This window comes from Neopsephotus bourkii, unplaced genomic scaffold (genome assembly GCF_033783945.1).
Source record: "Neopsephotus bourkii isolate Nb327-2 ecotype Australia unplaced genomic scaffold, CSIRO-AGI_Nbou_v1 NB_1825, whole genome shotgun sequence".
Taxonomy (NCBI): domain Eukaryota; kingdom Metazoa; phylum Chordata; class Aves; order Psittaciformes; family Psittacidae; genus Neopsephotus; species Neopsephotus bourkii.
In genome coordinates, this window is record NW_026902298.1 from 10931170 (window position 1) to 10954318 (window position 23149).

Here is a 23149-nt window from a genome sequence, read left to right on the forward strand (position 1 = left end):
AACATTTCCAGACACAGAGGGTGGGAAGAAGGAAGCTAGCCTGTAAGATTGGGAATAACTATAGTTATTGTCAAAGGGGGCATCAGGGATCAGGCACACTCAAAGAGGGAGAGCACCTAGAGCTGTCACAGAGCTGGAGGTCACTATTTTACTTAAAGAAGGTGGCACGAGGCAGAGGCCATGCGATGAAAGCAGGGTAACGCAAACAAAGATAATGACATGGCTTTGTAGCTGTCTATATCCACAATGGAAACTACAGGACAAGCAGGAAGCTAGCCACCACGTCCCATGAAGACTGCTGTGTCTCTTGGGTTGGCTCTGTGCTCTCCTGATGACAACAGGTATTATTAACTTTAGATTTCTGATTAGTAAAGACAGCCGTGCATGCATGCGACCGCATGGTAACAGGAAAATGTGTCCTCTTGTCCAGATCCAACTGTGATGGGCATAGTGGGGAGCAGCCCAGAGCTTATGTTGGATAGATGCCATCAAGACGGCTGCTAAATAGTTTAGATCAAGCCTGCTAACCCAGAATATGCAAACTCTGTCCCACTCTCTTTGGGGGAGCTGCTCCTATCTGGCAACATTCAGAGAAGGCTTCAGCTGTGCTCTTCCTTAATGCATGTGAGAGAGAAGGCTCCAGGGAGCCGCACATCCCAGCATACGGTGTCTCAGGCCCGTGTGGATCGTAGCACATCATGGAAGGGTCAGTGCTCTAAGTTCCTGAGCGATAAACAGGAGTAGATTTATCACCTGGCCACATGAACTCTAGCTTTCTCCTGGCTGGAAGCTCACATGCCAACGGAACTGCTGGGCAGCCACTAGCCCTCCCTTCTCCCCCAAAGCTAAAGGCCTTCATGTGCTACCAGAAAAGACTGTGCTGGGCTTTGGGAAGACTTTTGCCAGTGCTGTGGCACTTGTTCGTTCAAGAAAGAATCCACAGGATTCAGATATGAATGAAGGTGGGATGGACAAAGATTTATGATCAGAGCAGGGTGATCCTCTCACAGCCTCTCGAAAGCACCTTCCAGCCAGAAGAAGATCAGTCAGCTCCAGCTCCTCAGAGAGTTGGCCAAGAATTTCCAGTCGTGACAATGAAGGACTCTACAACTCTACTGAGATTCTCCTTTAAGATATCTCAAGTAGCTTTCACAGATGGGCCTGGCTTAAGCAAGGGAGACCAGTCAACTGGGAAACATGATCTTTACCATCCTGTTCCAGAGGGAGCGGGTGTGAAGTATACTGGGGGAACACAGCTTCCAGATGGGATGGGAAGCTCACAGCACAGTCTCATTTTGCATTATTTGCTCTTGCTATCTCCCCCTCCCTTTCACACCCTCCTTCCTTCTCTTTCTAACTATGCTCCAAAGCCAAGAAATAGCACGAGATGTGTTTCCAAAGCTGTATTACCCGTGAGCAGTCAGGAAGGGGGCAGCCAAGGGACAGAAACACAATGGTGAGGATGTGCTGGATATCCTGATCCAAGCCCCACTTTTGGCTGTCTGGCCCCCCACATCAGCTCTGGGAGGATGGGGAGGCAGCACCCAAATGGGATGAGCCAGCATGTAGAGGTATGGGGCAGGCAATGACCACCACATCCCCAGGCCTGTCAGAGAGCCCTAAGCTGCTCTGGTGCCACAGGAGAATCTGATGGGGCTGAGGCCACCTCAGCCATGGAGAAAGAGTGCAAATCTGTCAGCTGCTGGCTCTTGCTCCCTCCCACTCCTGGTGACCGACACAGGCCCTGACTCTTCCAAACATATTTCCACCACATGTTTTCATCCTGACCTCATGCGTAGGGTTGTCTAAATAGCACACTGTATGTGCGTGCGTGCACTCCTCATTTGAACACCCTTTCCTGGTGTACAACAGTTATCCTGGGAGCTAATGTAAAGCATCCAGATATTCCAGTGCAAGCTCTCCATTTCCCCTCACCCAGAGCTGGCATTATACCTCTGGGGGGTCCCAAGAGACATTAAGCCTTTTCCCCTGCCCCACTGCGCATGGAAGGCCTTAAGGTGTCACTTTTGTAGCCCAGTGGCACCACACATGGCTGAGGAGGGAACGGTTTCCTCTCCCTGGATTCACTTCTTCTCTGTGGTCACCCTGGCTGCGTCTATCCCTCCTTTTCTCTTTCACGCTTCCATCCTTGGACTGTGACTTTCCCCTTCCCACCTCCAGCTGAGCTGTTTGGAGACGATCTCCCGTTCAGGATCAGCCTGGTTCTCACAGCCTCCCTGCTCCCACCACAATGGTCTCGCTCCAAAGAGAACGCGGCGAGGGGCTAATCCAGCTGGGCGGCAGCCCAGGCCCAGGAGACGAAGGGCCTTTGCAGGTTGGAGGTTGTGCTCGTGCTGGCAGGCGGTGCAGATGGGGAGGGGATTCTTCTGAGTTTTCTCTTTTCTTTTTGAAAGTATTTTTCCTCTTTGCTTGCCAAGATAAATCTCCTGTCCCAGCTGTGACATCTGCGTTTCCCTTCTCTGCTTTCACTGAGGAATGAAGCCCCCTGCACTCCAGCTGCACAGCCGAGGTTTCCTTTACATTCCAGGAAAGAAGAGCCCGTACACTCCAGACAGTCCTTCTGCTCTCTTTAAAATACAGTGGATTCTAGACCTTATGAAAGGGAAGATCTTGACAGCGTTAACAAGATCCAGGCAGGATGGACAGATGCTGCGCACGCTTCTGACAGTCTAGTCAGTGCCTGTGCCCCCCGAGGGGCACAAGTGCTCATCCAGCCAGCTCTTGGCTCTCCCAAACCCCTCTGTGCTGACTCGTATTGCTCTTGGTCTCTCCCCTCACACACCACACCTCCCTGCTGCTATCCCACTGCCCGGATAGCTCGCCACTGACCAGCTACCCCATTGTTTTCTGCATGGCATGCCTGAAGCACCCAAACCACCTGCTAACCCCACTATTTCTCACCAGCAGCGGGGCAGCATCCTGACCAACAGCACCCCCCAGTCCTTCTCAGAGACTGTCACCAATGCCCTCCCTCATCACCAGTTTTTATTTGTCAGCTCCCCTGTCACCCAGCCTCCAAGTGATGGAGGATCTGACTGAACCTGATCTGGAACCAGGCCCAGGATTACTGCTGACTAATGCAGAATGAGGCGCAGGAGAGGTTATGGCCATGGTGGCCTGCTCCTCACAGGCCTGCTGTGCCATTACTTCTCTCTCCTCAAACCAAAGGTGCCACAAGCCCTCGGTGGCAGCAGCCGCCATGTCCTCGGTGCTTTGTGAAGTCCCAGCAAGGCTGAGGCACAGCTCACTGTGGAAACCTCCTTCCATCACGCATCCGCGCCAAGGACCTGGATTTACAATTTCCAGCACCAGGCGCCACAGGACCTAAGGAGGGACGACACAGGCTCGACACACAACCGGGGGAAGGTGACTGAGGGCACGGCGCCCTGAAGGCTGCCCCGAAGGGGGCCAGCAGCACTGCGGGGCCCTTGAGGCGCCCTCAGCCATTGCCCCCCCTACCCCAGCCCCGTGAGGCGCTTAACGGCCGCCGCGGCTCGCTTCCAACGGCCGGCAGCCGCGGCCGCCCATTGGCCGACACCGCCGAGCGGCGGCCAATGGGAGGCGGCTGCCAGCGGGGCCGCGCGAGGCGGGCGGGAGGAGTGCAGGGTTAGGACGGAGCGGCCGCGGCCCCTCAGGCACCGGCCCCGGCTCCTCACGGCCCCGGCTCCCCGCGGTGCCCGGCGGCCGCACGGCTCGGCGGGGAGCTTGGGGCCGGAGGGGTCGCCTCCCCTCTGCCCCTCCGTGGGTCTTTCTCATCCTGGGATGTCTTAATGAGTGCCTCAGAGGACATTGCCTCGCTGGGAAGATGCCCCTTCGGGTGCATGCTGCTCCCACGGTTTGCAGTGACCTCTGGCAGGCGTACACGTTTTGTGAGGTTCTCCCCCCCTCCTCCCATACAACTGCAACGTGTGTGTGTGGAATAATGAGAATCATCGAATAGAATCATACAGTCAACCAGGTTGGAAAAGACCTTTAAACTCATTCAGTCCAACCGTTGCCCAGCACTGCCAAGGGCACCACTGACCCATGGCACTGAGGGCCTCATCTCCATGGTGAGTGAACACTCGCAGGGATGGTGACTCCAGCACTGCAATAGGCAGCCTGTTCCAATGCTTGACCATGCTCTCTGTGAATAAATGGTTCCTAATATCCAGTCTAAACCTCTCCTGGCACAACTTGAGGCTGTTTCCTCTTGTCCCATCACTTGTTACTTGGGAAAAGAGACCGACCCCACCTCACTACAGCCTCCTTTCAGGCAGTTGTAGAGAGCAATAAGGTCTCCCCTGAGCTTTCTCTTCTTGAGACTGACCCACCTTCAGCCATTCCCTGTCGGACTTGTGCCCCAGACCCTTCACCAGCTCCATTGCCCTACCACCTGACAGAATGCTGTTAACAGCACACACCCCATAAAGACCACGACAAACTTCTGTGGCTGTGGTTGTAACACCCAGCTCAGTTTGTGAGCTGGCTGATCACTGGGGAGGAACCTCAGGAGACACTCAGGAGTGGGTCTTTGACTTACATAGGTTTGCCCATGAAGGAAAACAGGAGAGAAAAAGGTCCATGGAAAGCTGAAATCTGACAGCCTGTGGATGGGTTTCCCAGTGGCTCAGAAGGAAGCACCAACAGCACTTGCTGCTGCAGTGGCAGAGGAGTCTGGACACTGGTGTAGCCACTGGGATCGGTGTGCTCAGCATAACTGGGATTAGCATCCACCATGAGCGGTGATGTGGGATAGACTGGAAGCACCCTGCGAGGAGGAAGACTGGAGCGGGGCAGAGTCCAACTCAAGGTGATTCAATGTGTCAGTGTGGCCATAGCTGTGCAGCTCTCTATGTGCCCTCGAGCTGCCTGCAGATGCCAGAGTGCAGAGCAGGTATGCCCATGCTAGGGAGGAGGAGGAACATGGCAGCCTCCCCTAGGGCAAGCAAGGCTCTGCTAGCCTGGGGTGGAAAGCATCTACAGTACATTTTGCCTGCTGCACAAGACTTGCTGAATCTGCAGAGACAGGAGCACCTCTCCTCCCAGCAGCAGCACCCTGGAGGATAAAGAGGAATGCCTCTGCTTTCCAGCAAGCTTTTTGCTGCGTGTATGCTACATATGCAATGAATGTCCCACATTTCTTTTGGCTTACAGCTTGCCTTGCAGCTGACTCTGATAAAAAAAAATATTAGACCAGGACTTAAACCATAAGCAGAAGTGGACACAGCCTTCTCCGGGTGAAGCATGCAGATTAGCTGCTCATTAGACATCATTTGGCAGATTTGGGGGTTATTTCTAGGAGTCCATGAAAGGTCAATAAAAAGTCTTGGTCTTCAAGGCCTTTCTTGAGCTCAGAGAGCTGAAGAAGACACCTGGCTGCTGCACAACAAAGCTGCCTTTATTTCTGAGCCATTGTGGTGGCAACCGGGCTGTTTTTGAAAGGAGGTGTGTGGGAAGCGTTCCCTGTGGGAATGCAGGTACCTCTGAGCAAGCTGGCAGGGGCCTCTTCCTCTTTGCTCCTTCCCAAGCTGAGGTCACTACAGCCTTTGGGCAGAGACTTCACATGAGCAGCAGCTCTGGGAGGAGTTGTATCATCATCACTGCCCCAGGTCACTGCCCTCTTGTCTGAATTGCTGCTTTACCTCTTTGTGTTGACTTGGCAGCCTCAGTAGGCTCCTGGTGGTACCCAAACTCCACACCATGATGGGGGACAGGAGTCTCAGCTGCTGTAGCATCAAGAGGAGGAGGTTCATGTGAACTTTGCCTCCTTAGGTGTGAAAACGTAAACCACCATCTTCGGGAAGGCCCATTCTGCTGTTATCCTGATCCACCTCCACCCAGGCATGCCCTTTTCAGAGTCCAAACACATCCATCCCTTCTCAATCCCCACAGAGCCACAACACAATTGGGTTTCCATAGCCATGCCTGTTGGTGTGCAGCACTCCTGCACAGCCTAGGGATACAACTCCAGCCCAGCCCTGCAAATCTAGAGGCAATCTACCCTAAGAAAGCCTACATGTATTGAATTGTGTGTGGTATGTCTGCCTGGACAGCTGAGGGGAAAGTTCTGCTTGATGGAGAGGGGGACACAGCGTGATGAAAGGCAGCAAGCAGGGCAAATGAAAGAAAATACTGACTTACTCTGTTTGACTGTGAACTGTACTGCTGTGCTGCAGGGAGCCAGGTCACAGTATCACCAAAAGACACGAAATACAGCAGGAACATTCAATACAACTGAAAATAAATTAGAGAGGTGCAACTCAAACCAGTCACCAGCCAGTGGGAGGGAGAAGTTGATTCAATATCCAGTATAAACTGGGATAAACACCACTCCACCATTTCTTCCATCTTTCTTGGAAGCTTCTGGCCCTGCCCAATATGGGGTTGGAGCCACCAGAGCTGGCAGGTCTTTGCTCTTACACAACTTGTCACCTCCTAGAACTCAGAGCAGCCTTCCACTATGTGAAGGGGGCCTACAAGGATGCTGGAGAGGGACTCGTCATCAGGGACTGTAGTGATAGGACAAGGGGTGATGGGTTTAAACTTAAATGGGGGAAGTTCAAGTTAGATAAAAGGAAGAAGTTCTTTATTGTGAGAATGCTGAGGCACTGGCACAGGCTGCCCAAAGAAACAGTAAATGCTCCAACCCGGGCAGTGTTCAAGGCCAGGTTGGAGAGAGCCTTGGGCGATATGGTTTAGTGTGAGGTGTCCCTGCCCATGGCAGGGGGGTTGGAACCGAATGATCTAAAGGTCCTTTCCAACCCAAACCATCCTATGATTCTAGGCCTTTTTTCTGTGTCTTGCGAGAAAGGCAGTCTAAGCAATATGAAAGGTGCCCTGGGAGACAGGAAATCTGCTTTGGGAGATAACCAGAGAAGGAGGTATTATCTTTTCAATCAGTTTCATTTGTCTCATTGAAACTGTTTCACTTTAGTGTTCAGAGAGCAAAATCAGAGATAATTCACATTTTGTCCTCTGGCAGGTCCCTGGAGACCCATAAAGAAAATCAGGCCTTGGAAGAGGAAGATAGCTGTGCTCTGTTTAAGTCCCAGAGCTGAGGCATGCAGCTAATACCAAACATTACTGGGGGCTCTCGTTCCTTGGGACTTTGTAAAGGGCAATTACAGAGCAACTAAGTCTGGACCAGCTGATTTGCCATTCAAGGATGTGAGGGATTTTCACCCAAAATCTTGAAAGAGTAAGAGCTGGGACTCTTTTCAGTGGCCAGACAGGGGAAGAGCTGGGTTTTGCAATGAGCAGACTGAATGGGGACCCGCACCAGGAATGTTTTCAAAGCAATTCAGCTTGGAATGCAGATTTCTGACCTGCTGCCAGTATCGCAGTGGAAAATCTGTGCCCTGAGCAGCAGATAGGAAATTAAACTTCAGCTCCAATGCTGAGGGTATCATTTTCACCTCAGCGGTGGAGCTGCAGAAACCAGAGTCTCTAGAGAATGGGGAAATCCTTCCTAGCCTGCAAAGGGCAGTAACAGCTCTCAGACCATTCGTCACTACTGGGGCAGCCTGGATTAACACCATCCTGTTGTTAATCCTGACATCCTGGGGGGGAGAGAATGAAGGTGTGATGCTGGTGAACAAGGAATCAACGTTGTGTGTTTCCAAAGATGAGGATGCAGGTCTGCTTGGTCAGAGGTAATGCAGTCACTTCGACCACGGGATGAAAATCAAGGCTGAAGGAGAAAGGCAGCCTGTGAAAACCCTTTCCAAATGCCTGACTCTCCAGCTGTCCCCTCTCCAAGCTGAATGTCTACATGACAAGGCCCAGCAGCCAAGTACCCTGTAGCTGGTAAAAAGAAGCATAAACATGAGGAGGCCTGCGACTGTAAGCTCAAGTAAGGTCAGAAGCTTCTGGGGAGAAGAGATATCCTGTTTCTCTGAAGACAGGAAACCTTGAAAGCTCCTGTGTCTGAGATCAAGCCGGCATCTGCACCCCATCACTGGAGGGGTGTCTGCAGAAACCAATGGATTTGGAAATCCATTCTCTGGACATCCCTGGAGCAGCCCAAGGAGGCGGTGGATGGCTTCATGGGTTTTGGGACCTGGAGGGACCACTGAGGTAATCAAACACGGCTCCTTACATAGCTGAGTACAGGACCTACATTCATGCCTTCTGCTTCAATCTTGTGTGCAAGTGAGCTTCACAGAAACAAACATCTCATCTCAGTTTAAAGGCTTCAGAAAAATCCACCCCTTTCTAAAATAAACCCTGTTGTAGGAGCTAACTGCAGTCACCAAACATGAGTCACTGCACAGAGGAACTCTGGAGCTTAAGCTTCCAAAGTGTTTTCTCAGGGTTTTTGCTCTTAGATGAGCAAGTCCTTACTATGAGAGACCTTCCTGAGAACAAAACCAAGTCACCTTTTAATCTGAGGAGTGTGGCATGGCATGGCCACCCTCCTGGGGTTATTCTGCAGACAGCAGAAACCACACCGGTCTCATGGCAGGCAGGGAGAACTTACTGAATGAGGACTTACTGAATGATGGCAGGCTGTAGTCATGGAACTCCACATTAACAGCAGATTCAAAGATTAAATTATCTTTCTCTATAATGAATTGACAGATTTTAACCTAACCAAATCACAGGTGGAAGTGAGTGATTCCTGTGGCAAAAGCTACAGCCCTGCCACGGGGGCCAGTGCTGCAAAGCAGTAATGAAGGGTGTGAGCTTAGAAAATCAAAATCTATAGTGGTTTGGCTTCTGGGCATCCTTTCTTCTTACATGGCCTTACTATGCACGTATAACCCAGGACCAGAAGCAACAATAACCTCTTAGTATCCATCATGGGTTTATGTGCAACAGAAGAGAAAAAGCATCTGCGAGATCTTTCCTTTCTGTCCCTTAATCCCGGCACCATGTGAGTTTTCCCTAAGTATGGAGTTCTTGTGCACATAAAAACTTCACAAGCTCTCACTGTGTGTCTCAGCACCGACGCACCCAGCCCTTGCTCCTGCCTGGATGCTCACAGCACCAGACCTTCTCATGCCACCTTCTTCCCTCGCACCTCTGCTGCCTGGTCCTCCCCTGCTTCGCTCCTCCATCGCCTTCCTCCTGTATCCTCTCTCTGAAAGGGTGCACACATCTGGCTTGCCTTTATTGTGTGATAAATCTCACCCTGCATCTTGGGTTCATTTTCTGAAAGTTTTGAATGGTGTCTTGGAAATGCTGTTGGACAATAGGAGCTCTTTGAACCCAGGCCAGCTGGATGGGACTCCTCGCATTGCAGCTGACATGCAGGCTTTGGCGGTCTTTCTCAACTCTTTCCTCTCTTCTCCTTTCTTTATAGCATTTGAATTGCCCTCAAACTTTATTTTTGGAGTGGGCAATGCATTTCTGAATCTTTTCATCATTATATTATTATTAATTATGGTCATGACTGTTTCTCTTTCTGCGGGCGCTCCTGGGTGGATCTCTCCTCTCTCAACTTAATGTCTTGGGTAAGACTACCTTGGCCGCAGCCCACTTGAGTGGTGACTCAGAATCCCTGGCCTGCTCCCAGGAGAGATGCAAGAGTTTTGCCAGTTGGTTTATAAAGAGGCCATCGTTTTCCTCAGCTACTCTCTCGTTCAGCAGAGCCGAGCGGGGTGGAAAAGCTCAGCTCTGTGGTTCCAGTGAGTCCATCCCTGGTGGACAGGCCATCCCTGGGGTGTTATGAAAGCAGAGCCCTGCTCCTTGTGGGTGCAACCAGGACAACTGCTGCACCAGGCAGGAGGATTCTCCCAGGGGGTCACTGCACTCAACCTCTCCATTCCCAAGCCCCTGAAGGATACAAAGAGAAGCAAGGCATGCGGGCAGGATGAGGCATTATGAGGGAGGGAGCACTGTTGCCTAATGGCTCATCTCACAGCTACCCACATCTCTTGAGTCAGAGAACGGTGTACTCTGAAGCAGGCGCCTCAGATGGCTGGGTTTGAGGTTTGCTTGCAGCAGTGGTACACTGCAGAGAAATCCCATCCTCATCCTCTGGACATCTCAGACCTTTGCAGACAATGGGAGGGTGAGAGCTGCTCTGTTTCTAAAGGCATAAGGGGACCTATGGCTCTACTGTTTGCCACTCCACACATTGAATTTATGTAGTGAAGAAGATGACTTTGCTACTGCGTGGATCTTGTAACTTAAATATATTCAAACAGTGTGCTTTTATGGAGGCGGATGTGCAAACCCTCTTCATTTCTTGTGCTGGGAAGGACCCAAGAAAAAAGAGCTGGTTGGTCTTGGTGAGGCATGGCTGTCTCCCACAGACGATGGAGGGAACACAAGTCTGAATCCTTCCCTGCACTGCCTTCTGGAAACAGCAGAGTGATGGAGGCAAGAAGATCACAGGCCTTGGCAGTGGTAGTGTCAGACCATGACCTCCCCAGCTCCCCTTCCCACCTGCTTCACAGGGTAGCTGAGAGTCCTCACGCTCTCCAGTGCTGGCGTTAGCAAAGGAGAAGGGCTGAGATCATCAGCTGCTTTTTACTGACATCTAACAAAAGGAGGAATAGGTCTTGGGCCAAGTAGAAATCCCCTTCCTCCTGTTCTGCTGCAAGACCCACCAGGGCAGGGAAGTGGGACCCACAACTCTCTCTGTGTTGGTGCTGAAGCTGACTCCTGAGCTGAGCTGCAGCAGCAGCGCCAGGTAGAGGTGTCCCACAAGCACAGCACCATGCAAACCACAGCCGGTTCCCCCTCCCTGGACAGCAGGCTCTGTGCTGGCAGGGTGGCATTGCTTCTGCAGCTTGAGGAATGCAAACCGCCCGAGCTGCTCTTGAGGATCTGCCAGGAAAAGTCCACAAATAGCAACAGGAAATCAAAATGCCCGCTCCAGACATGCACCAGATACGAAGCCATCCAGAGCAAGGAGAAAAACGCTGGACGATGGAGATTACATCATGCTGTGGATAAACCTGTGAGCCCGTCCAGCTGGGGCCATGCCAACAGGTCCAGATGGCGCAGGAATGCTAACTGCATAGCTACCTCTCTCTTGTCTTTGCTTTCTATTCCCTCTTTCTTTCCCTATTCTCCATCCCTCCTGGCCTCCTTCCCTCTTTCCTTTCCCAGAATATAAATAAATAAATCCTCTGGCAACTCTACATAATCCAATTGCATCGAATATCAGAAAGGCATCCGAGACCAGTGGATGTGGCACAGATCTCTGCCACTCACTCATAGGTACGAAGGCTGCTGGGCAACCTCAAGGCACTCCATAGCTGCTGGGGTTGACATAGGAATGTGTGCCTTGATCCCACCTGGAACTTCAGGCCCTGGCTGCAAAGGAGGAGGCTGCCAAAGCTGCTCCCTTGGAGCCTGAAGCACTCAGGGAAATTAAGGAATGAGCATTGCTCCTGCTCTGCTGCCGCTCGCCCCAGCTGCTTACAGCTGCCACTGGCTGCAGTTACAAAGGGAGGCAGAAAACGGTTTTGCTCTCGCAGCTGGCAGCCTCTAGCTACCACCCTGGTACTAATTAGTGACAAAGAAAGGAGTGCAGCACCCTCTGTACTGTCCTCAGCCTTGACCAGAGCAGCATCTGGTACTCAGCTCTCCCCCAATGTGATAAAAACTGGGCTCAAAGACATGCAAGAGAAGAATGAAAGGTGTGTGTGCTCTGTCGGGTGCCAGAAAGGGCTGCAGGCCTTTTGCTCATTATTTGATGCTAATCCAGCTGCTGGGCTGCTGCCAACTGTATCTGACAAATCCTGAAGAGCAGGAGAAGCTTCAGAGAATGGAAAAGCAACATTTGCATCACTCTTCCCAGTGGAGGATGGTGATACTAACTTTACAACGGGTCAGGCATACTTAGTCTGGGGAAAAGGCACCTCCAAAGAGAAGGGGGAAGTGCAAAACCATGCATTGAGCAGCAGGAGGGACTGACACGGGACTTAAATACCGTCCTAGGGGACTGATAAAGCCATGGCACGCTGGCGCTTTCCGGTTATGACATCCTTCTCAGATACAAACCAGGTGAGACACAGTTTGGGAGCCTCAGAACTTGGCACAGGCCTGACCATGGAGCAGTTTGGGGTGGAAATGTAACGGGGTGCTCTCAGGGAGAAGCTGGGTTTTGTGACTGGGCCAGGATGTGACTGTGCAGTTGAGGATGAGGCACGAGCACAGCCCAGTCACTGGATTTATAAAGCACAAATTGTTTGGTTTTCAGGAAGCCCCAAAGAGATCAGACCAACAACAGCGTGGACCAAGTACTTTAAATCCTGCTGCTGACCATTCAGACTGACACAGGAAGATTACTCTGGATTAGCCTGAAGTATCTGAAGTCAGAATCAGACACATGCAGTCACTAGGGATAACAAACAGGAGAGGGGTGAAGGATAGCTGGGACATCAGTGGAGAATGGACCCAGCAAACTTTTTGGTGGTTTTTCAGATGTTGGTATTCGTAAAGGTTCCAAATATCATGTACATCCACAAAGTCAGTCAAAGGGACTTCAGCATGGACCTTTCCCAGCAGATTATCTACCAGTAAAACCCCACTTCAGTTTAACTCTTCAGTAATCTGCTTCATCCATTGATGGCAGAGCCCCATGTCAGTAAGCATAAGGATGTGCGCTATTTTACAGCAGCAAAACTGCATCACTGCCAGTGACACCCTGAGGATCACACATGAAAGAACAGGCAGAGCTGGGACTAAAATACAGTTCTCCCATTCCCAATATCGTCCCTGCACCACTGTCCATAAGGGGAGGAAAAAAAACACACAACAAAAACAAACCCCACATCATTCAGTTGGCAATTCAGTATCTGTGGCTCAACAGCACCTCATCAGCTCTCAGAGTCTGCCACATTTGCTTGGAAAGAAGAGCCAGATTTCCAGCACTCCCTGGGCAAAGAGCTCTCAGACTGAGAGACTGAAAAGGCTTTGAAAGAAACCTTCCATCAACAGCCTTGACAAATATCATAGCTGGTTTCCTCCTGCCTCGCTTGCACTCCCTCCCCTCGGGCAGCACTGAGCCCAGCCAGAAGCACCTGCCCAGCTCCTTCCTTCAACTGGACCCACTTAACATCAAGCTGCTCTGACATGTAACAATTAACTGTCAATGCTCTGGATCTGGGTCCTCTTCATCCTGGTCTCCCTTTTCCCTTCTGGGTGGAAAAGCTCTCCTCCCATGAGAGGGAGGGCTGCAAATACTGCAATGAGGAGCAGGTTTGCAAGGCAGACCCTTGGCCAGCGGAGATGGATTATTCTTGAGCACCCACCTGGATGTACCATGACATCGGGAGGAGAAGCCAGTGCCCCCCCCAGCACAGGGGAAGTTCTTTGGGCATCAATCTGTGGAAGCTCGCCCGCAGGAGGGATGCTGACAATCCACTCTGAGTGTCCAAAACCAATGCTGCATCCAGCTCCCTCCTGTGTAACGTGCTTGGTGTCAGGCCCAAGCCGTGTTTCTCCTCCAGCCTTGGCTGCCAGGCTCTTCCTAAGGGAGCCCTGACATTCCTGCTGCAGGGGAACTCCTGACACAGATCGCTGAAGCTGAACGTGTTACGTTGCATCTATTCAAGGAAAAGTCTAAATGAGTTTTGAGCTTTGCTCTTCAGGTCAGCCAGGCTGCCCTAAACGAACATTTTTTCCTAATCAAGACAAAGTCACAGTGTGAAGAAGCCAAAAGCAACTTTGCTGAGGTAGTCAGGGGTGAGTTTCCTCTGGAACGGGCTGGACAGTGATCATAATGAATGACCTCACATAAGGCATCACCTTTGAGCCCTAAAGATGGTACTAATTATCCAGCAATGGTTTAAATTACGTACTAGTTTGAGGGAGAGGAGCCATGCACACTGCTTCCATCCTGAACGAGGAATTGCTGTAATCCTAGAAAGTGAGAAGATAAAATAGGAAGAGAAAGAAAGGAGTGAAAGAGCGTGTGGATATCTGTGGTTCCAGCCTTCACAACATGTGTCAAGGTCAGTGTCGAGTGTCACTTGGACACTGACCAGAGCAGAGCAGCTCCACATGACTTCAAAGGCAGGAAACCCATGGAGAGATGTAAGAAAATAGGAGTAAAAGGAGAGATGCAAAGAAAGAGAAGGCGGGTGAAGAAGTTAGAAAGGGGTGGGTGAGAGGGGAAGGCTGGAGCATTCAGGTCAGCTCAGGAGACTATGGGAAAGGAAAACCATAAATGATGTGACCCTACAGGAAAGCAGAAGCAAGAAAGAAATCACTTTCTTGAGAAGCTGGGAATAAGCTGGGTGTAAACACTGCATGGAAGGTGTGTAGGGAGCAACTGGGTTGAGAGACACAGCATGCTACCTGCAGTCCCCTGCCACCCCAGCCATGACCTTGGCTCTTCACACGCCTTCAGCTAGTTCTGATCTGAAGGACGAGGCAAAACGTGCAGGCACCAACACAGGAAAACACCCAAGAACTCACAACACAAGCTGAGCTCCAGAGATAGGAAAGAGTAAGAAAAGGGCTCCATGCAAGCACCCACCCTGTCCTATTGCCGGGCTGAAAACAGGGTCCTTAGCCAGGAGACACCAAGTGACATTAAAGCTGTATGCACAGAAGTCAGCTGCTACAGGACAGCCATAGTGCCAGCATGGGGATGGCTGAGAAATACAGCTTTGGTTCCACCCTTGCTCTCACTTCTCAGCTCATGTGGAGACATGAAGTCCCAGCAGTGCAGATGCGTGAAGGAGGATAAATAGAGTCCCCAGCTGGGGCTGGTGGGATGTACTAACCCCAGACTGCCTGGAAGTGAGGACTAATGCACTTGGCTCCTCCAAGAGCCACCTCTCCTGAAGAAGAACAATGCTGGCCACAAGGCTGCCTGTGAAGCATAGGTGATGGCATCACCTTGCAGCACAGACCTGGGATTTCCCTGGGAAATCTCCAAGCCAAGTCAGGCTAAGAGACAGTTTGGGCCATTTCTTAGTCGAGCTGTAATGACCTGCTTCATCCTTGGTGCCCAACCCGTTCCCCTGCAACTCTGCAGCGAGGAGAGGCTTCTGCAAACCATCTGGTTTCCTGCAGTGGACTGTCCACAACAGAAGCACAGCACACAGGCTTCAGTGCGGTGACTCATCCCTTCCTTGAAATGCACTCAGTCAGTCAGTCAGGTACACGTCAGTCTTGAGAATCAAATATTCAAATCCAGCACAATCCTCCTACCTGTGGCTATGAGAAGAGGACGTGCCTTGTGGCCACCATAAAGACATCTCCAGAGAGCTGAGAGTTTTCATTCGCTTCCTTTAACACTGAGAATTCTTTAAATAGTAAAGAAGTAATGGACTAAATGCTATTTAAATGCTACAGCCTTAAAACCTACAGAGAAATGCTGAGACAAGGCAGGAAGGAGCAAGCACAGGAGTAGACCTTTCTCAGAGAAAGGAGTACGCTGCAGAGGTGTCAACCTGGTCACATTCTGAACAGCAGGGCTGCACCCATGGCTATGAAATCCCTATTTCCAAATTTCCCTTTAAGGGACTGCTGCAGAAAATGCTCTTCTTTCCAATTATGCCTCTCTAGCACAGACACCTCTGTTCCAGGCTTCAACGTGACCACCACAGCACCAGATGACACCAGCACAGTGCTGGATGGGACCACACAGTAATGGATGGGACCAGCACAGCACGGGATGGGAGCAGTGCAGCGCTAGATGGGCTCCTGGGTGGCAGCAGATACTGCATTGATGAACCCAGCACATGTCATGGGATTCAGAAACCACCAGACACTATGCTTGGGCACTCATACTGGTACCAGGAGGAGATTCAATGGGCCAGTCTCAGAGGCTTGCTACAGTCTCATCTGTACAAATGAGAGCTCAGATTTCCTCCCCTCTGAAAGTGGTGATGGCATTGGATGGCTGCCTTATGCCAGACTGCGTGGGGATCACCTGGCAGATACTGCACACGACTCCAGCGTCTCCCATCTGGTGCTGGTGACATCCTCCTTCAGCGGGAGCGGACTGTGTGCACAGATGTGCTTCCACCTCCTGCCAAGCCCTCCCTTTGTTTACTCTGCAAGCACTTCCCCAAAGTCTTTCCTGCTTCTCCCCACCAAGATGATGGCTCTCTTTCCACTGTTTAACCTTGCTTTGGACACATGCGTTCCTGCCCTCCTGCTCTGAGTCGCAACCTCTCTCCTAGCTCTGGCCTCCCAGTGCAGTTAAAGGATTCTCCCACATCTGTCGAGATGAGCATTTAGGCCAATGGATCCCCAGCACATGCAGGCAGTTGTCCCACAGATGAAGGTTTTGATTTAGGAAGAGTATCCCAAAAGTTTATCAGTTTCTTGACAGCTATGGGAGGACATACAAACGATCCCCAGCCTCCCTGGGGAAGTACTGACCTAGCGTCTTCTGAAGGAAGTTCAACTCTCTCTCTGTCTTCATTACCACAATGGAAACATGCTTTCTGGTGATAACCCTGCAGTGATGATGGTGTAGGCTCAGGGAACTTGTGTGTTCAGCTCTGGTTGCATCCTGCTGTTAGCATTTCTGCAGGTGTAAGTACCACTTTGAGACAGTAAGGAACAGCATGGACATGAAATGGAGGAACCATGAGGTGGATCCAATAGACTTATGAAATAGGAAATCTGGGAACTATTATTTTAGGATTCATATTTTTGGCTACATCAGGTCTCTCTGTGTCTGTGCTCCAGATCCCATGGGAATCTCTGACTGGCAAGCTCCAAGTAGAATGTAAAGAAAGAGGTCTTGCTTTACCCAGTACCTGGCTGACTAAGCAGGGATGTGCCAATGACCAAGTTTACCAGGCATGGGAACAGAGGCCCAAAATGCTGCATGTGTCCCCATGAGGGATTACCATCAGTCCCAGGGACTCAGACTCCCATTACAGGAGAGGCTCCCTGTGTAGCAACTGAAGAGATAAGAAGTGGATGAGCACATCTGCCTCAGTTCTTCATCCTCCTTGTGTGTGGAGATGGTGAGAAGGAGCTTACACAGCATGAAACTCAGTCCAAGACATAAACAACACTTAAGTGCTATTTATGTCCCTGTTGTAGGCATGAGTAGAAATGTGTACAGGCTTCTTTCAAGACTGATGGTCATCCATAGTGAATAGCCTCTCTTTATCTTCAGGAGAAGCTCTCCTTATGAGTTATTCCAGCACTGCTCACTACACAAAGTCCTTCTACTCTCCTCCTTTCTTTTGGCCAGGACAATATTAAGGGGAAGCACACAGTAGACACCAAACCCGGTTTGCACTCAAGCAGCAGCCCATAGAGACAAGTAGTTTCCCATTCTGCTGTCCCCTCCTGAGCTCCAGAAGATGCTGCTTGTCACATTGCCCAGGCTTACAGGATCACACAGTGAGGGAGCACATCACTGCATTCCCCAGGGAAGCTGGGTTAGCACTACTGAGACAGCCTAAATTGCCATTTTGCAACTTCTAACAGTGAAGACCTCAACTAGCACGTAGGCTATTTTCTTGTCTTGATGTCTCTCTTTTAGGAGGTAAAGAAAATGTTTTGAAAACCATAGAGTGAAAACAGAGCTGTGTTTGTATGAACACCCAAAGTAATCTTTGAAGATGTTTTTCATACTATGAAATACAGAAATATAGTGAACAAACCCACTGGGCTACTGGGTTAAAAAGAAACACAGCTCCTGTTTGGTTGGTTTATTCTGGTTTCATTCCAACACCAGTGAAGCACAGAGGTGAATGTGACTCAAAAGATAAGGCTTTTAAAGAGTTTCACATCACTGATAATAGCTGAGAGAGAAAGTAAGCGCTCTGAGTGCAGCTGTAATAGACCCTAAGTGAAGAGATGGGTGCTCACAGGAACAGGAATGCTGGACTGCACAGGAGACAGCAGGTGAAATGGATAAGCAGGCACTGCATGGAGGGTCAGCTTTAGTTACGGTGGGTCCTTCTGGCAGAAGAAGGTGAGCAAAGTTGCCTAAGTTCAAGAGCAGTGTGTGGCCTCCTGAGCAAAAGCAGACAGAGTGCCGTTAGCAACCACTGTACGTAAGTCCTGTTAGCAGAGGTAAGTGAAGTAAAAGAAGAATTTTGGGTTCTTTGGGGGTTTCCCCTCCAAGTGTCCAGTAGACATCACTCTCCTTAAAATTCTCCCCCAAAATCCAAACCCAGCATATAATCACAGGCTCATGCAGGTTGGGTGGAAGCTCAGGAGGTCTCTAATCCAACCTCCTGCTCAGAGCAGGGCCAACACTAAAACCAGAGCCTCGGAGCTTTGTCCAGATACGTCTTGGAAACCTCCAGGACTGTGTCTGTGGGCAGCCTCATCCACTCCTAATTCTCCTTACAGTGAGAAATAGTTTCCTTATACCCAGTCTAAACCTTCCCCGTTCCAATTCATGACCACTCATCCTCCTGCCATGCACTTATGGAAAGAGCCTGGCTCCATCTCTTCAGTAACTTCCTCACCAGCGCAGGCAGCTCCTGCTCCTCCTGAGCTGCCTCTCCTCCAGCTGAGCCAGGCTCCCTCAGAGAAGAAGCTCTCAGCCCCAGCTATCTCAGTGCTCGCCCCTCCATGCACTCAGATTTACCAACACCTTTCTGTCCAGAGCTGGACATGGATTTGTATTTCAGTTTTACAGTTGTCAGGAAAAGAGGGATAATCCCTTCCTGCTGCCTGGCTACCATCACCCTGCTGCTGCGAGCTGCTGCCATTGCTGCTGGGGCAGATGCACTGGGGCAGTGCAACCAGCCCAGGGGTAGGAGTCAGTATTTGTCCTTGCTGAATTCCATGAGGTTTCTGTCAACCCATTCCTCCTCCTTCCCTCTGAATGGCAGCCCCACACTTATTCAAAGTATTTGTTTCAGTGTCAAGCACACAGACCTTTTTGAGGACACATCTACAGACCTGCCTTCATTACTTCTTTGCCACAATTTAGATGAACAATACAAAGAACCATTTTTTAAAGACCAAGATGACTCATTAGGAGTGCTAAAGTTCAGGAAAGGAGAGTAGCTTAGAGACACTGAATCTTGTCCCAAAGGAGCACAGCCTCTGCAGTGAAGGTCCATCCATCTTTTCTTTCCGCTTCCTTTCTGAACAGAGGAGATTACCCTCAGACTAAGTCTCATACTGGCATTTTATGACCAAAATTCCTGGCCTGCTCCAAGAAGACAATGCTTGAACAATATCTGGAAAAGTCTGCCCATCTTTGAAGCAAAGGCACTGGCAACTTTGTGAGCTATTGTGCACGGTGATGCCTTGCACAGTTCCATGCAAAAAGAACCTCTCAACACATCTCAAGATCCCAGGAGATCTGCTGGGTTTAGTAAGAAAATGTAAGTGTATTCCTTCCCCCCATGTTGTCATGCAGAGGGAGAACAAAGAGGGTGATGTATTATGTTCTGGCTCCTGGATCGCCAACAGATTTGGTAGGCGAGAAGCAGCTACAGAATCCCTTCTCTTTTATCATCTGCAAGAAGAGAAAGCATCAGCTTGGCTTTCACACTCCAGCAGCAGTTTGTGGGGCTGGCAGTTGGGGGAAAACCCACACAAAGAATTAATAATCCTTTGTACTTATAAACTAAGCACAACGGTGCGTGAGTCACTCAGCCCAGTTAACATGAAGGCAAGGGCAGGCTACTTCCAGAAGCAGCGAAAGGCCGGTTAAATGAGGCAGGACAGAGCCACCTCACACTTCAAACACACTATCCTGGCAGGTGGCACCAGATGGCACTCTTACACAAAAGCTCCTTTTCACAGGGTCTGCTCGCAGGCAGAAGTTGTGTTGAAGCTATAAAGAGATACCACCTCTATCGGTTAGGGGTTCCCTGGCTTCTGACTGCAGCCCACCTCGCACCCAGGTAAAAGGGTTGGTGCCCATACTAAGGGCTAAGAGAATAAATGGTCCTGGCATAAAGCACTTTGTATCGGCACAGCTTCATCCATGCTGGATGTATGTGGAAGTAGGGAAAGCACAAGTCTCCTACCAACAGGTCTCTCAGATACAGGCAGACAAGGCCTCGAGTGCCCAGTCCGGGCTGACATGCCCTTGGAAGCCTGGCAGGACACAGAGGGACTCTGCCCGTACGGCCCAACCGGAGTCAGTCCTTGAGACACGGAGGGATCTTGGAAATAAGGAGCTGGCAAGGTTCCTGGGAGATGGGGCTGCAGAATCTCTTTCCCAGACCCGCTGTGCCTCCACACCCCAAGTGCGGTGCACTGAACCTTGATGCAAATTCTGCATCTCCACTGTCTCCTCCACAAGGGAGGCAGCATAAAAGGCTTTAGATATCTGTGGGGTAGCAAAGCAGAAATGGGCTCACCAGGCTACAGCCCTCCTCTCCCTGTCCCCTGCTTCTGTGTGGTGGTGCTGGCATCTCCCCTGCTCCTGGTCTAAAGGTGGTCACCAGAGTCACTCCTAGCACTACAATAGGATCGCTGAAGGGTTGTGACAGGGGAGTAACAAGCCATGGCTAAAACCTGTGTTCAAGGCAGGCACTGCCTCACGGCTGCGGCTGCTCAGAGGCTGCCCGGGTCCCTCCTTCTGCCTCCGGGCTGGGTCCTGTGTCGGAGGGGCTGCAGGACTCGCAGCACAGCCTCCCACAGGGAGCTCAGGCAGGGCAGCAAAAAGCATCGCAGGGAGAGAGCTGCTGGTCTGGGGACTCGCCTGACTCCTCGGAGAGCCTGGGCAGCTTCCCGAGAGGTGAACAATGCCCCTTTGGTTCCTTGGGACTGGCAACGCATTTTCCTCCGAAGTCACTCTCCCCCCTCACCCTTCTCTCCAAAGTAAATCAGCCCAGTCCCAGCGCCAAGCAGGAGATGCTTCATATCCAAACGCCGCTCTGAGGGAGAGTTAGAAGCAGACGGGAGCGGAGGCGCTGAGCCCGGAGCTCTCCCGACGGCACCGGCCGTGCCTCCGAGCAGAGCCGGGCAGGTTGCTCCCTCCCCGCTCGGGACCGCTCGCTTCGCCCCCAGCCGTCACTCACAGAACCACAGAACCAACGAGATCGGAAAAGACCTTTAAGATCATCAAGCCTCGACAGAGCGCGTTGTAAGAGGAAAACCCCGTGGTTCCGCGGCAGGACGCCCGGGGACACCGCCTGGCTGCGGGCACCCCGCGCAACCCCGCGCTCAGGGACCGGACCCCGGCACACGCAGCCCCGGCGCGTCCCGTCCCCGCTGCGGAGGACGGGGAGGACAGGGGGGTGCCGGGCTGCCGGCGGGCCCTTACCACATTGCTGAGGAAGTCCGCCTCGCTGAAGTCGCTGAGGTCGAGGAAGCCGGTGCCGGCGGCGGGGAAGAGCCGCTCGGCGGGGAAGGGCTCCAGGATACTGTCCATGGTGCCCGCGGCTCGGCTCGGCCGCCCGCCGCGCTCCGCCGGGCTCAGTACGGCCGCACGCTCCGGCCCGCGCCCCGGCAGCGCCGGTCCATGGGGCCAAGGGGCAGCGAGCCGGGGCCCGCAGCGCCGGGGGCAGCAGCTGTCAGCGCCCCGCTGCCGAGCGCCGGGCGGGCTGCGGCACGGCCCCGGCCGCGCACCGGGAGCCGGCGGGGCGGGGCGGGACTTCCCTCGCCGACACCCCCTTAAGGCAGCGCGCCCGCCTCCCGGGCATCCTCCCGCACCCACGGCGAGCACGGGCCCTGCGGCCGCCCGCGGCTCCCGAAGGGCCCAAGGGCGATGCGGACCCCGGCAGGGCGATGGACGGAGCAGACCCTCCCACAGCTCTGATGGGGACCCCTTCCATAGGCTTGGAATCATGGAATCAGCCGGGTCGGAGAAGACCTTTAAGACCATCAAGTCCAACCGCTCCCCAGCACTGCCAAGGGCACCACTAACCCATATCGCTGGGGCCCTCATCTCCACGGTGTGTGAACACCTGCAAGGACGGTGACTCCACCACTGCCGCGGGCAGCCTGTTCCAATGCCTGAGCACCCGCTCTGTGAAGAAATTGTTCCTAATATCCAATCTAAACCTCCCTGGTGCAGCTTGAGGCTGTTTCCTCTTGTCCCATCACTTGTTACTTGGGACAAGAGACCGAGCTCACCTCACTACAGCCTCCTTTCAGGCAGCTGTAGAGAGCAATAAGGTTCCCCCTGAGCCTTCTCTTCTCCAGACTAAGCTGCCCAGTTCCCTCAGCTGCTCCTCATCAGACTGGTGCTCCAGACTCTTCTCTGTAACAGACGTTTCCCTCATGTCAGCCATGAGTGCAGTCCATTGAAGGCAATGCAAACATCACTGTGTTCAGAGTGTTGCTGCTGAGCCTTTGGAACCAAAAAGGAGAGGTATGTGTGCAGGTGAGCTTCCCTCAGGGAGCAGAACTGGAGCAGAGCAGGCTCCATGCCCAAGGGGGAGTCGCATGGACATCCCCCTGCTCTTGCTCTCCTCTCTCTGTCATTAAAGAGTTGGGCACCATTAAAGAGCTTCAGGCAGATTATATGGCTTCAGATAACTAGGATTATGGATCCCTGCCCTCTGTGATCCTTACTCCAACCAACACTCAGGAAAACCACTTACAATAATCCTGCTGAAGAAGCACTGAGGTTTTATTAATGTCTCTGCTTTTATGGCTCCATAGAGAACTGGAGTCCCAGCCCTGAGCAGTGGCTTTCTTGGTCACAGGAGTACAGAGAGAAAGCCCACAGGCAGCATCTCCCCTGGAATAAACCTGGCAGAAGGTTGCCAGTGGTGAGGGTCCTGGTTGAGAAGTGCTGATGTAACCCCTGCTTGCACCAGACACTGGGTTTCCATCCATCCATCCATCCATCCATCCATCCATCCATCCATCCATCCATCCATCCAGGCTCTTGCTCCATGGGTCTCAGGACGAACAGCGCAACCCAAGGTGCTCCTTGGCGACTGCGCGTGCTGCCTCCTGCACACAAAAGCCTTTATACTTGCACACACAATGGGCTCTTTCAGTTACATTTCCTTTTACCTTATGTTTCAGTCAAGTGTAAAGAGCCTTTGGGTAAAAGGTCAGAAACATAAATTCAACCAGGATGGAGCTGTGCTGAGAAAATAACGCTGTTCCTCCTTCCTTAGTGGTGAAGAAACCTCTGTCAGTGTGAGTGCCAGCAGGTTGAAAGGGGGAAACACAGAAACCTTTGCCATGGGAAGATGGGGAGAAGAAATACATCCAGACCCTTCATCAAGAAACAAACCTCTTATCTCCATCAAGGAGAAGGGAGTCTTTCCTCAGGGCTCCCTGCTGTTAGGGGCAGAAGGACCGAGCTCTGCAATAGCAGTGGTGTGAC

The 23149-nt window shown here is 51.8% G+C and overlaps 1 protein-coding gene across 5 annotated transcripts in view; it reads right to left on the reverse strand.

Annotated features, from left to right (window-relative positions):
• The window catches only part of CREB3L1 (cAMP responsive element binding protein 3 like 1), a 44520-nt gene extending 23186 nt beyond the window's left edge, over positions 1-21334 (reverse strand). For 3 of the 5 annotated variants that reach the window (XM_061343442.1, XM_061343443.1, XM_061343441.1), the window contains exon 1: positions 21128-21334. In XM_061343442.1, coding sequence (XP_061199426.1) covers positions 21128-21235 — 108 coding nt within the window. In that variant the 5' untranslated portion in view covers positions 21236-21334. The remainder of the gene's footprint in view (positions 1-21127) is intronic. The other 2 variants (XM_061343446.1, XM_061343445.1) reach the window with 1 other exon arrangement.
• Positions 21335-23149: the final 1815 nt, after the last annotated feature.